The sequence below is a fragment of the Drosophila mojavensis genome, unplaced genomic scaffold (genome assembly GCF_018153725.1).
Source record: "Drosophila mojavensis isolate 15081-1352.22 unplaced genomic scaffold, ASM1815372v1 contig_74, whole genome shotgun sequence".
Classification (NCBI taxonomy): domain Eukaryota; kingdom Metazoa; phylum Arthropoda; class Insecta; order Diptera; family Drosophilidae; genus Drosophila; species Drosophila mojavensis.
The window spans coordinates 13,111,602-13,126,483 of record NW_025318899.1 but is presented as its reverse complement, the minus strand read 5'-3'; the positions used below and the strand labels follow the sequence as shown (position 1 = coordinate 13,126,483).

The 14,882-nt window shown below is 46.0% G+C and overlaps 1 protein-coding gene across 5 annotated transcripts in view; it reads right to left on the bottom strand.

Moving 5' to 3' along the window:
* Positions 1–8: 8 nt before the first annotated feature.
* LOC6582314 (ephexin-1) overlaps positions 9–14,882 on the bottom strand; it is a 28,033-nt gene continuing 13,159 nt past the window's right edge. For 2 of the 5 annotated variants that reach the window (XM_015162378.3, XM_015162380.3), the window contains exons 2-9: positions 10,742–14,147; positions 9,026–9,129; positions 3,229–3,452; positions 2,163–3,170; positions 1,900–2,101; positions 824–1,842; positions 556–760; positions 9–487 (exon numbers count right to left, since the gene is read on the bottom strand). In XM_015162378.3, coding sequence (XP_015017864.2) covers positions 324–487; positions 556–760; positions 824–1,842; positions 1,900–2,101; positions 2,163–3,170; positions 3,229–3,452; positions 9,026–9,129; positions 10,742–14,061 — 6,246 coding nt within the window. In that variant the 5' untranslated portion in view covers positions 14,062–14,147 and the 3' untranslated portion in view covers positions 9–323. Of the gene's footprint in view, positions 488–555; positions 761–823; positions 1,843–1,899; positions 2,102–2,162; positions 3,171–3,228; positions 3,453–3,554; positions 4,203–7,750; positions 7,848–9,025; positions 9,130–10,741; positions 14,148–14,882 lie in introns of those variants that run through there. The other 3 variants (XM_032731057.2, XM_015162379.3, XM_044010321.1) reach the window with 3 other exon arrangements.

The following is a 14,882-nucleotide window of genomic DNA, read 5'->3' as shown; positions in this document are numbered from 1 at the left end:
CAATTCAATATTTCGTTTTTATTTAACTTGCATATATATACATAAGAATATATAATTTTACATTAACATAACTAACATGCATACATACATACAGATTGCAGATTGCTTCGTTTATAACTAATGCACATAATTTATAGGGCAGTAACTGATTATGATTTCTTTGCTTGCCGTGTAAACAATTAATTAATTATCACATTTTCTAAATCGACATATATATATATATATATATATATAATGTACTTATACAAACTGTATTGATGGACTACTTGATTTGAATACTCGGCCCATTTAAATGGAGCCGTAATTGGAGATGGCGTCGAGAATCATTTGCCCTTTTGCGCCTCCAAGTAGGTGGCGGTGAAGGTAAGTAGGCGGTGTCTCTGTTTCAAATTGCGTGCGCGAACGTGGGACGAGTTCAATTCCTCCGTATAGCTGCCGGGAAACCAGCCGACAGCTCCGTCTCTTATCCGCTCACCCTGATACCAACCTAAATAGGAAAAAAAGGAGCATAAATTTACAATTCTGTAAGAATTGCCATTGGTGAATGGCACTCACCATCCGGCAGCTTGCGTGAGACATTAACCACGTCGCCCAGCTCCAGCTGTAGCACATCTGGCTCATCAGATTCGTAGCTGTGCTTGGCAATAACCTGCGGACAGTCCCACGACTCGTACAGTTTCTCACCAGGCGTTTCCGCCTCCGGGGGACGCATGGCCTCCAGCCAGCGCTGCTGGTCAGACACTGATGGGCACGACAGCACCTGGATAAAGGAATCGACAGATAAGCAGGTATTCAATTGATAAAGTAAAGTAAGTGGACTCACAAGTTCAATTGTCTTGCGCTCATGGTTCTCCAGCAGTGTCATCAGCATGAGATTTTTGCTAGTCGGATCCTTGATGTCTTTGGTAGGCAGCTGGGGAAGATTGTCGCCCGATGTTAGAGTCAACATACTTCTTGGACAGTAGTCGAACACCGAAAAGTTGGACTCGCCCTTGCGCTTGCACAGCACCAGTAGATCGGAGAAGAGGAATGCATAGATGCTCGACTTGGTGAAGCGTTTGCCAAACGTCAGCTTCGCATCATCGCCGCGCCACATTAGGTGAGTCAACTCACCCCGTTTGACCAGGAAACGCGGTTTGGCGCCCTGCTTGGGCACACCCATTGGTGCAATGGCCAGGGCGCGTATATGACTGGGGAATTCTAATTGTTTGGAGATGCGCTCCAGCTCGTAGGCTTGCTCACAACGATTGGCTGCCTCGTTGCACTGGGCGACGATCTTCTGCACGAGTGCCAGGGCTAATTTCCAGCCCTCGTATTCCTCGGTATTGTGTGGTGACTCCTTGCTAAACACCGCATCGATGAGCAGTGGAAGACGCGTGATTCGCTGCATGGGCAGCATGAGGAACGAATGCAGATTGAGCCCACAGCAACTGGGACTGGCCTCTAGCTTCTCCAGATGCTGCTGGAACGCTCCGTTCTTCGCCTCCTTCAAACGACGCAGTGTTCGATCCATGCGTCCCTGATGCTCACAGAATGTAATGTATACATGAAAATGCCGTTCTGCAATCTCGTAGATGCAACGGCTCAGTCCGACCAACATGATATTGTTCTGCCAGCAGCACTCCAGCTCCGTGAGCAGGCGCTCCGAGCATTCGTGCACGGGCACAATGTAGGAGAAGAGCGCCTTGCGATCCTTCGTGCTTAGCACGGAGCTATCGCAGAAGGCGGTATTGTTCATAAAGTGACGACGCAGCAGATTGAGAGACTTCAAATAACTCGCCTCCGACGTCATGATCTCGAACTTGGCCTCCTGCAGGCCACGTTCTCGCGGTGTCAACGTAGCTGCAAGCAAAGATATAAGTAATCGGAATTGCCAGAGTGCTAAATTCAGATGCTTACGTAGAATGCCAGAATGGATGACCTCTGGTATTTCGCTCCACAGCGTTCGCGATGGCCCATTCTTGGGCTCCACCAGCTGTAAGGCGCTGGGGCGAGTCTTTTGGGTCTGCTGCGCTGGTTCCTTTTTGGCATGCGCATGTTGCCCAATCTCCTCATACCCATCCGTTGAGCTCTCATGCGCCTCCAGATCACGTGTAATGGACTGGAAGGAAACCAGATTAAAGCTGAGTTTATATACTGGGTTACAATACGAATTCAATTACCTCCAGCTTAGCAGCGCTGTAGACCTGATAGAGGGGCTCGTTGAAGAACAAGCTGTGTGGCTGCAGCTCATCACCCAGACCCGCCTCGTTGCCCGTGGAGACTCCGGAGCTGCCGCTCGAGCTGGCCACGGAGATGCCGCTGGTCTGATACAGTCCCGACTCGGTATACCATGAGCTGCTACCTCCTCCAGGGGTATTTGGTGTAGGCGTGGTTGGCTCGTCAGTTCCATGTGGAGCGGTTAGGGTTGCTGTTGACTGTTTGAAGACGCCGCATTCAGCATACCAAGAGGTGGGTGAATGTGGCTCCAGTTGCGTTCTATTACTGCTGTTGCGCAGCTCCACTGAAGGCGGCGGCGGTGGTGGCGGATCGTGTGGACGCACGCCAATGGTCGTGCGACGTCGCATGGCCTTCGCCTCCTTTTTGGTTTTCCGTGCGACTGTCGAGAACTTTTGTGACTCCGCGCTGGGCGTTGACGGCATAACGGGTATATCGCCAGAAGAGGCTTTCTCCGAGAAGCCCGAGTCCAGTTCACCAGAGCCATGGTGTTCCTGTTGTTCGTGCTGCTGCGGCGTCGCTGGATCCTCAATGTAGAATGTGCTGCGTGTTGGCGTCAGCGCCGCCAGCTGCTTCGTATCAAAGGAGGCACCAACCAGGCTCTTGCGTAGCCTCGATCTGAGACTCTTGCCATTCTTCTGTTTGGGTCTCAGCAGGCTGGCAGACGACAATTGCTGCTCCTGCTGCTGTTGCGGATCCTGTTGACCCTGACCGGCCACCAGATTGCGCTCGGAGCTGCTCAGCGAGCCGGCCGGCTCTTGTGGTTCCCGCTTGCGGCACTCCACATAGAACTGTGCTCCACTATTCTCGTAGATCTTCTGCTGGCTGCCCTTGTGCGACTTCTTGCTCGAGATGAAATCCTTAAACTTCCGCACTATGGCATAGACTTGATTCTGTGGCGCCGGCGGCAATGGCAGCCGATGATTCCGCATGTCCACGCCACTATCATTGTGCTGCAAATGTAACTGAATTAGATCTGGTCTGTACGCTTAGGCATCGGGGGAATCTTACGTGCTGCAGGCGCTGCTCTGGCTCCGTAGGCTCGTCGCTGTCTGTCTCAAACGAATCGTAGTCATCCGAGTAGATTTGGTGTTGCCCCAGGGCATGCGCCGATGCCGACTGCTGCTTGCTGCTGCGTTCCTGATGCCGCTTGTGATGTTGCCCGGGCAGCAGCTGCGTCGAGTGGCGCTTGTTGCCCAGTGGCGACAGCGTCTCGTAATAGTGATCCGAGTCATCTGTGAAGTTGATAAAGGGGAGTGACAAGGGAATTAGTTTAAAGCTGATTCACAATCGATTCGGGAAAACTCTTCTGCACTCGGCGGCTGCCCAAAACGAACCTACAAAGCTGCTGACCAGCACGCTCTCTCGACTCGCGTCGCCTGGCTCCACGTGGCGCACACGCAGCACAGTCTGATGCAGTGGCAGGCGACGCGGCTGCTGCTGTTGCAGCTGTCGCTGCTGACTGATGGCGGCTGCCTCATTCTGATAGATGGGCTCCGGCTCCGGCTCCGACTTGGAGCTCGGCTCGGCATTCAGGTAAACACAGCTTGTTGGGCAGGTGATGCTCACCTCGCCCACAGCGCGCGGCCGACGCTTGCGTGGCAGTGTGACCAGCTGCTGCTGTTCGCCTGAAGCGGCGCTTTGCGCGTGGGCGTGGCTGCTGCGATTGCTGCTTGTGCTCAGGCTGCTCGTGCAGCTGAGACGTTGACTGTGAGTGAGGCGCGTTGCCATCGCAGCATATTTTAGACACTCGATGCGTTTGCTCTCCTATCGACTACTGCACTAATAATGAATACCAAGAATTAATTCAATGTTCCGTTCTGCGAGTTGTTGTTGTTGTTATTGTTGTTCGGTTGTTGCAGCTGAACTCTTGAACTCTCTTTGCAGTCGCATTGGCTGCTGCTCGCTCTCAATTGAAAGCAATTAAATGCGCGCGAAACGACCATTTTCATTGCCCTTTTATGGCTGCATTAAGGCAAAGGGAAGTTTTCAGTTGGCTATGTGCGAGGGCTGCCTCGACAGTTAACCTATGTTTTTAATTTTAGTAGTCAAAGTATTTTCTCAGCTGATATTTGATTGTTTAGGTATATTTTCTATTCTATATTTATTTATATTTTTTCATAATAGACAAATATATTTTTTAAAATTTATAGTTTATCAATTATACTTTTACTAAATTTAGCCATAGCTTTTAGAAGGTTGCTTCTGAATAACCTTGGCCTAGTCTTGAGACAAATTGGATTGTTAATAATTTATATTTGTTATTTAAAAATGTATTTGTTATCACCACAATACAAATTCACATAACCTATGCCTTTTGTTAATAAGAAATATTTGTTATCAGAAGCTATATCACAACTATAGAAATTCACATAACAAATATATCTAATTAACAATTCAAATTTATAAAATGAAGCTAATCAATATGATAATGAAAACCTTTCTTATACAGGTTCTACTTCACGAAAAGCAGTTCAATGCCAACTTCGAAAAGAATTTGCTTGTTTATCATACTTATGGCACTGTTGAAACAGCTTTAGCTGTTTAACTTTCATTTCGAATTCGAATTCTCCAATAGAACAATAAGAAAAGTTTTGCTTTCAGTTTTTGTGTGCGCAGTCAAAATAATAAAATATGCTAATTAACGGCTTAGCCCAGAGCAACAATTGTTTATAATTGAAGTTATAAATTTTGGCACAATTTTATTGAACTGCCCTCGTTGCGCGGGCTTTACGCTAATTAAGCAAATTTTTCAAGTGTCACAATAGTATTGTGCGACCAGCCCTATATAAACGCATTGAAACAACGCGGCGTATGCGTGATTTGGAGGCATGCAAAATAGCGCGAATTATAATGAAACGAAAAGACATGCTTCAATGCAGACACAACAATGAAGGAAAGACTAAACAGAGGCGAAAATGTACATAAAAAACAGAAACAGCAGGTACAATTGGGCACCCAAAAAAGCGTTAGACTAGATAAAACCAGAGCAGCGACACACAAAGCACACTCGAATATTACGTATACGCAGCGAAGCGAACCGGTTCGACTGCAAGATAATAAAATAGAGTTTCATATATGGTCAGACAGGCGGCGGCAGCTGGATGCTAAAAGCTGCTCAAAAAATGGATGTGGATATACACAGAGAGAGGGAGAAAGAGAGAGAGAGAGATAGAGAGAGAGTGGGCATTAATGAAACATGATCATTTTGTGGGGCTTGTTGACTGGACAAAGCGACACTTGTTGCTTGTTGTTGTTGCTGCTGATGCGTGGGACGCAACTTGTTTGGCTTTTGTTGCCAGTTGCCGTCAGTTGCTCAGAATTGTGCGCCAAAGGCTAATTTCATAAGCCAATTTCTGTGAAATGTCGTTTATAGATATCTTATGGGTTGCTTTTTATTGAGCAGTGAAGAGGGAGAAGAGAGCGTAAGAACTGGAATGACGGCGTCGCTAGCGAGATTGAAAATATATAATTTGATTATATTGTACATGGAAAAATGAATAAAAAAAATAAGAAAGGCTACCAAACTCGAAATAAAATTATAAAATTTATAAAAAGCATTCTAATATTAATTCATTAGCACTTTATGGTCCTTTACGAAGATCGTATTCGATCTATCTATCTTCTACAGTTATTATTACTGAATTTTCACATTTACATAGCTATTGACCTTCGCTCTATATAAACCTAATAGGTTATTCTACCTTTTGGTCATTGCAAATCACAATATAACGAAATTTGAGCAGTTTTTTGGACCGTGAACGAGCATTACACAGTTGGTTGCTTCCGGCCGTTTCGTTCTCTTCGCTAAACTACAATAAAAACAGTTATTCAATTTAATGATAGAATTGTTTAATCCAGGGACGAAACTTTAAACAAGTTTGCACTATTTAACATAACTTCCAGGCCTATGTTTGTGCTCAGTGTATTGCGTGAGGCGGAAATGTGAAAAATTCGTTCTCTTTGGTTACCTTTTGGCCAATTATTGAAGTTTTGCGTGTGGGCCACGCACAACGTTTAAACAAAAGAGTCTAGACAAACAACAGATACAGCTATACGTGTAGACATACGTATGTATATAAGTGTCTGTCTGTATAGACATGTATGCAATTACTGCAAAATCTGATGAGATTGTCTATAATTACAAGAAAAGAAAACAATTCTTAGCCTTGGCTAAGTGCATGCGAAGCGGTTCACTTGCTACGCTCTATCTCTATCTATCTCTCTCGCTCTTACTTCATCACATTCTCTGCTTTAAAAAAAACATTTTTAATTATTTCCAATTTTCAATGCAGCTGAAACGTTTCTTTCGATTGATCGATTGACGCATCGAGGTCAAACTGATTAAAAGCCAAACGATGTCATTGTCGAAGATGGAAACAAGTTTGATTTAACAGCTTAAGCCGGAGAGTTAACAGCAAAAACCATCAATTTTTCATAGCGGCTTTTCCGCAATTGCGTGCCTGCCAATTGGGCGTTTTTTATGTCTTTCCATTACACTTTCGCTTTTCTTTTTTTTTACTTTAATCATCGCGTGTAGGAAAAATAAAAAGCGAACGTGCCCTGTGTAAAAGTTGAGCTGAGAATTAAAAGTCGTCGCATTGCCTGCCGGGGTTTTCAACTAATTTCGCCCCAGACTCTAATTGCAACGCATTTAACATTTTACAGTTGTTTGCTTTAGGCATTTAACTGTTAGTAGATAGCAGTTGGGTCTGTTGCATTAAACTTCCCAATTAGGTGCGTCGCTGTGCTGCATTGCGCTGCTCGCGTTCACTGAACTTTTTCTGTCGGCTGCCGCCGCGGCGGCCATATTGCAAAAGCTTTTGTTTTGTTGTTGTTTATTTATGGGATATTTTCTTTTTGTTTCGAATGCTCCTCTTTTGAATGCACATCTTTATTGCATATGGATTACGTTTGATTTTGCAATTTCGCACGCTTTGCTTTTTACCTATTCAACTATTTACTATTTCTCTATGTACTTCAATTTCGCTCCGTCATGGCAGTGATTTTTTCTTTCAGTTTGAGTTCCTTAAGCTGCTCGCCGTGTTTTTATTTTTCAACTGCTTTTAACTTCTTCAAGGTTGTGCGCTTTATAGTATTTCTAGACTGGTTTTCGCTTAACAATTTCGTCATCTCTCAAAGCAGCAGCAACAACAACAACAATAACGGTGAAACATTAAGCTTTCAGTTGACGCTTGTTTGCGGGTGTAGGGCAAATGAGGCAGACGAGCGAATTCAGTTTCGGTTTTAGTTCGTGACGTCTCGATGCCTTTTCATAAAAGTACATCACAACAACAATAGCAACAACAACAGCGTGCAATAATTCAAAGCTAGCTGCGCAGTCGACGCTAACGTCTGACGCTGGAGTCGTTTGCTAATTTTGCATGCACCGCATGCATTTTTCTTATAATCGCTTTTCTTTTTCACTTTTCACAGTTGCGCGCACGTACGCATAACAACATCAAAAACCAAAAAATATTAATTATAATTATTATAGAAAATATATTGCATCGTTTTTTCACACTAAACACACACAAATTCCACTGGTTGGGCGACTTTTCGACAGGCAGCGTCCGCAAAACGAACCGAACGTGGAAACTGACGCGCCGAGACTGGGCAGCTGGGAGAGAACCTGAGACTGACTGCGAGTCAAAGAGCGAGCGCAAGCAACGGAGCGAGTAGGTCTGTGAGAGACAGCAAGAGATACCAGTGGCTGACATTGCTGTTGCTGCTGGCAGCTGTGGAATGAAAATTGCACAGCAATAAGCTCAACCGTCCAGTTTATGGACATTGTTTACGCGCGCGCGCGCCCTCTCTACTTGTTGCCTTGTGTGGAACCTGTCGCACGATGCAGCCGCGAACAGCCAGGCGCCAATTGCAATTCCAATTCCACTTCCAATTTTCGTTGCTTTTGTGAGAAATGTGCGCACAGTGCTTACTCACTTGATGTGTATGCGCGCGTATGTGTGCGAGTGTCTGTGTTGTTGTTGTTGGGCTTTACTCTCATTTGCATTGGGCATATTTAACTGTGAGCTGTGTTTACCGCCGTATTAGTTTCCATTTCATTTGACATTTTATTTTCTTCGTGTTCGCAACACCTAAGGCCATACTCTTAACCACCTTGACTTGGGCATCATTACGGCACATTTATCAACAAAATGAATTGTCGTTGACGGACCCAAAACTACATTTATAATAAACATAATTAAGGCAATTTAAGTGTCAAGTTGATTACGCGAGCGACAGTATACTGTGGAAGCCATGTGGACCGTAAGCTTCGCAAAGACACAAACCATAACTTACACAACTGCTGCGATTGCAAGTTTGACTTAAAAGCTTCAGCTGCTTCAACATTTGAAAGCTTTCCATTTGTATTTTTGCGGCGCGTTTTTATATAGGAAATACAAATTGTTAAGGCAAGGAAAATATTTTATAATTGAAATAAAGCAACAAAGAGGAACAAGGCTAACAATAAATAGACTAAACGGAACAGCTGTCATTGTATTTAAGCGATAGCACGCAGAACAACAGCGTGAATGTCAAAAAGTATACGAATAGCAGATGCCCTGTAAACAAAGCTTTGATATCTTCGGGGATATTCAACTATTATGCAACTTGTAAAGCTTTAACATAGCATATAGCACATATGCACATATATTAACCCACTTTCCATTGTTATAGGCTATCAAAAGCTGAATGAAGATGTATGCATTTCAAGCAAAGTCTGGGAAAATTGCGAACTAATACAGATATTGTTTTTGCCATGAGTACATATTTCTGTTTGTTTGTTAGTATTTGCTTCTCTTACCCTCTATGCAGCTTTTGGCCTTGTTTTGTTGCAGTCTTTTGTCTCTTATGCGTTTCGACCAATCGGGACTGCGAACGCGATGCTGCTTGAAACGTTCCCGAACGCTGAAAATAATAATAGTAAATATAAATAAATATGTATCAATTAATTATATATGATGGTTATCTATAGTACTTCATAGTGATCTATCAAGTCAGACAGCGACCGAAGTAGTGAGAGAGAGTACTTCAGTGTTGGGCGTCTCGCTTTCAACTGTCTATACTTTGAGTTCGGCTGCGCTTGAAGTTATCAGATTGTTAGATGCCCTACAAAGTTGCCCAAGTGAAGTCGGCCAATCTTATCTGCCTGATAACAGTTGGAATTGTGGGTCAACCAATTAATGTGGGTGGGTGCCCACCAATAAGTAAACTGCATTTGCTCTTCTGTTGCAATGCCTAAGGAATATTTCATTTACTCAGTTAAGATCTGAGGGCGCAATGTAAATAATACTGATCTATATAGACAACTCAAACGTTGTGACTCGACAATTTGTTAATTGTTAAGAAATTGTTGTCTGTTCATCTGATTGGGTTTCCTAATAATTGAACAAATGACATAATAATTGTCGTAAGTATTTCTTAAATGGTGCTAAAGCGAAGTTAAATTGTTGAGTGAATGCAGACGCAAGTGAAGAAGAAGAAAAAGAAGAGTTATTAAAATATGGACATACCCTATACAAACATGTGAGCGACCACGTAGAGATAGAGAAAGAGAGCTACAAAGGAAAATAGAGGCAGTGAGAGGGAGAGAGCGTGCGAGAGAGAGAGAGAGAGAGACAGCAAAAGGTAGCAGTTGGGCAGAGTAAAGTGAATAAACTATTTTCGTAAAGTTAAAACTGCATTTCAGAACGAAAAACTTTGACTGATAACTGAAATGAGTCAGAGAGAGAGAACGAATGAGAGAGAGAGAGAGAGAGAGTGTGTGTTATCATTGCAAGCGTCACTTTTGATATGCTGACGTTTCGGATAATTCTCCAATGATTCACAGCCAACCCTAAATATAATTTCATCTTAAACAATATAGTAATTCTAAGGTATTCATAAACAAACAACGCATTCCGCATGTAAACTAAACAAATACTGAATGACACACAATCAAAATTTAGCATATATACGTACATGTATAGAAACCGCTAACCACTGCCGATTTCTATCTTATCGCCCCCAACATGTATAGTATATAGAAAGCAATAACTGAATAAAAAGTGCAAAAGCTACACTTGGGAAAAGGGGGACAATCAACGGGTTGATCTAAGTTCAGCGTCTACCCAAGATTAGGCGCAACTGCAACTAGCTGTTTAATAATTTTCTATAATAATAATTTTCTATATGTCCACTAACCCATTAACCTTATTGGAAATGCTTGAAAAGCAGTTGCCTTTACCTTATTGGAAATGCTTGAAAAGCAGTTGCCTTGACCCAATCTCTCTTTAGGGTTAGTGTATTTCTTCATAACTTTGTTATGATATTTTCGACTGTGGACAATCTTGGGGCAACCCTCGCCCTTCTGCTCGCTGCACCGATTGGCGTCAACCGGGCCGCAGTCGCCGATAAGATAAGCCCAACCCAAACAAACTAATCAGCAATCTACGCAGAATTCGTTATAAATACCCCCCACTTCCTATCGCCCTCTCTCCTTCATCCTCTCAGTCTGCCTCTTTCACCCCCTTTTACTTACACAACGAACTGCGTCTCGCCGATGGCTGTGGACGTAGCCGCCGCAGCTGCTGTCTCTGCCTCGCCATCGGATATATCCACCCAGGCATCGCTGTTGTCACTGGAGCCAGCAATGGAGGATCGCTTATCGCACTGCTTGCCTGCGCCGTTGCTGCCTGCTGCGCTGCCAACGCCGCTGCCAGCGCCACTGCCGGCGCTGCTGCTGGCGAGCGAGGAACGACAGCCGCTGCCATAGACAATGTGGCCCGTGGCTAGCGACGATTCATATAAACTATTCGTGCGATGATCCGAGGAGAGCGTGAGCGTTGAGCCACTGCTAGACAGGTGTACGCCGGATGCTGTTGCTCCCGATCCGACTCCCTCACTGGGTCCAACTGAGCTCTTGCTCTTGCGGTAATTGGAGATGCTCTCATAGCAATTAGAGCTGATTGAAGTGGCATCCGTCTTGCTGCGCTGCAGTGCCAGCGACTCGTAGCAGCCTTTGATGGTGTCATAGATGTTTTCATCATCCTCATCCGTCGAGGCTGGAGCGGCACAGGCCTTGCCCGAAGGTCGAGTTGGCTGTGAAGGCTTGGACGGGGCAGGTCGCAGAACGCATGGAGATTTGGGCAACACTCGCTTTGGCTTGGGCAGCTCCGGCAGCTCATCGCGCGTATTGCGCCCAAGGGTGCCGGTGCTTGAAGAGATTGGGGTAGTGGGCGTGGCCGGAGCAGCGAAGGCTTCATAGTCATCGCTGTTTCCCGAAGATCCGGCTATGGACTCGTAGCCCTCCAGCCAGTTGTTCTTGGCTGCAGCTGTTTCTGCTCCAGCTGCTACTCCTGTTGCTGCTGTTGTTATTATTATAGTTGTTGTTGTTGCCTCTTCCACCGTCTGATAGATGTCCTCCACGGGCATCGATGCCTCCTTCTCTTTATCCATTTGGTTTGTTATCTTGTACAGGCTCGACGCCTGTGGCTCAGTCTTGATTTCCGTCGAGGGCGTTATGGGCTCATACATGGGCTCCAGCTCCTGTTCCTCCTGCATCTGCTCCTTCGACAGTTGCTTCTCCTCCTCCTCGGCCAGCTGCTTCTGCTCCATGATCATTTGCTCGCCTTCAATGGCATTCACCAGTGTCACATTCACTGCCTGGTTGAGCAGCAGCTGATTGTTGGACACCTGCTTATTGGCCGCCTGATAGATGAAGGAGTTGTTGGGCAACAGGCGCTGCTCAAAGTCATCGTTGGCTGCGATCACCAGCTCCCCATCCTTAGTCTTTGCCGGCTCTCCGAGTATTTTCAGTTTTTGATCCAACACCTCGAGTGCAGCCAAAATCTTGGCATCTGCTTCCACACAAGGGGACAGCAGCGGCTGTTGCTCTTGCTGATCCTGCTGCAGCTGCATCTCCTGCTCCAGCTGGTGCTCCTGTTCTTGCTCCTGCTCCTGCTCTGTTGTTGCTTCTTTTTCAGCTATAGCTTTGGTGGGCGTATTCGGGGGCGTGGCTGCTTTCTTGTTCTTAATGAAAGGCAGCAGGCGCAGCTTCTCATAGATCGTCGCGTACTTGTGCTTGCGCTGCTTCTGTCGCTCCTCCGCCTCCACATCTTCCAGCTCTTCGGGCGTCAGCTCATCCACAGTGGGCTTTGGCTTGGTAGCTTCGTCTAGATCCGATTGCACACCCTCATCCGTGCTGGCGTTCGGCTCCACGGGCGTCTTCACCTCCTCTTTCACCACCTCCAGCTTCAGCTGCTGCTGCTCCAGCTCCAGTATCAACTGCTGTTGGCTGCGACTGCGTTTGTTTCTCATCTGCTTGCTGAGGCTCAGTGTGCTGGGTCGCTGGCTCATCAGCTCCTGGTGCTTGCGCAGCAGCTGCTGTGTTTTCTGTGGCACCAGCGGCTTATCCAGTTTCTCGAATTTCTTAATATTGCGCTGCACCATGGAGCTACGCTGAGACTGCGACGGCGACTGCGATGGCGAGTTAGACTGCTCCGCACGCTCCAGCTGCTGCTGCTGCTGTTGCTGCATAGCTGATCGCTCCACAATCTTGTAGACATGTGAGCCACGCGACAGCCACACGCCATTCTTGCGCTTCACCTGCTCCAGCACTCGCGCGTCCTTCTGTATGATCTCATTGAATTGTTGCGTCAGCTGACGTACCACACCGCCGCCGCCGCTGAGCTCCCCACCAGCCCCGCCCCCTTGGTGAGTGTGTATGTGACTGTGACTGTGGCTGGACATGCGTCGTGGTGTGTGGTGCTGGTGAAACGACTTGCCCGCATGTGTTTTGAAACTGTATTTGCGGCGTGTGCCTGCACTGCGATTCGCGCCCGTCTGTGACGTCACAGTTATCCCCGAGGTCGCAATGGAAGTGAGCGAATTTGTAGAATTTACTGTTTGCAGCGATTCACTGCTGCCGCTGTGGCCGCTCGCCGCGCTGAGACTAATGCGAACTGAATTCGCCGCTGCTGCTGCTGCTGCCTCTGTCGCTGCTGCTGCTGCTGCTGCTGACTGCTCGCTGATAAGATTCACCTGCTCGCTCGCACCCACTCGCTCTCCCGCTCGCTCCCCCAGTCGCCCACAGCCAGAGGCTTGCTCATGCTGATTATTGGATTGACTGCACTTGGCCATGACGTCCTCGCGCTTGGGCCACTGCAGACGTTCGCCCGCCGCGTTGCCCGCTTTGACAGCGATAAAAGTCGCGTTCGTATTACCGTTAGCGTCGCTGCTGCGTCGCAGCATTTTTGCCTGTTCGGCGTTTTTGTACTTGTAGAAATTGTCCTTGTCCCGTTGCAATTGCAGCAGCACCTGTTGCTCCGACGGCGTCTCCTGTAGATTGTGTAAGCTGGCCGCGCGTTTTGCGCGCGTTTCGTGCGCGTTTGTCAGGCTAGGCCAGTCGCGCGCGTTATTAAACGCATTTACCAAACAGCTAACCGACTTGTTTAGCTTGCGCAGGGTGCCCAGCCCCTGGCGTTGTACCTGAGACTCCGCTGCCTCGACGCTGGCGCTGTAGATGCGCTTGCTCCAGAGCAAACGTAGAGTTTGAACGCCGCGGAATTCGCGAAACGCGCGCGATTCACAATTACAATTGTTGTTGTTGATTCTATTGCTAGTGTCGCGATTGTTGTTAGCGTTAGACGTATCGTTATCGTTACAGTTATTGTTATCGTTATCGTTAGCTTTATCGTTCGCACTTGCACTTTTCACCAGCCAACCGAGTATTGTCTTTTCTTTACGCGGCGAACTATTTGTTGTTGTTGTTGTTGCATTTCCATTGCATTCGCTGCGCGCTGCAGCCGCATCCATATTCGATCCAGATGAGGTCGCCATGGCGTCTGCTGACAACTGCATTGCTACGATTAAGCCTTCGGCGGCGACGTCTCTCTTGGCCAGCGGCCGATGGCCAATTCAAATGGAAGCTGCCGTCGCCTCCAGGCCTGAAAGACAAAGAGCAAGAAAGAGAGAGAGAGAGAGATTTTAAATGAGACAGCAACAGGTGGTGAAAGCGCATGAAAATTGTTGAAATATCTCCAAATTGAGTGGCCAAAAACTCTTGACGTGTATGCAAATTAGCTGCGGGGAGAGGGGCGCTGTCAAGGAGGCGTGGCATTTACAGTGGCATGCTTTATGCACACACAGCAACAGCTACGCGATGCTGGCCTAAATGAAACATGCGCCACAGGAAATGAGCCACTTAAACAACAACAACAAACAGCAAAACAAGTTGGGATTAAACACACAGCAGCTCGTTAAATCAAAGTGAATTGAAGACAAACGCGCCGTAAATATTGATAAAAAACAAAGATAATGCAATTCAGGTTATAACGTAAATAATAATAATAATATGAAATTGTTAAGAGTAAAAGCCAGATAAGATATGCGAACTAACGAATGCGCAAACAGAACTAAGAGCTGAGGGCTAAATGAATTTGATATGCTATTCAGCTGATATAAATGATATAAATAGAGAAATATATTACTATATAACCAAATAGAGTTAAGAGCTGATCGGATATAATTCACATATATAAATATACCAAAATATTAACTATGCTAGATTATTTCATTATATCTATTGATTCAAGTTTTTATCAAGTTTGATATAAATATATTTGCAGGGTTTATCAAAATTGTAGAACAGCTTTTTGAATTGCAACAACATTTTTATCAGA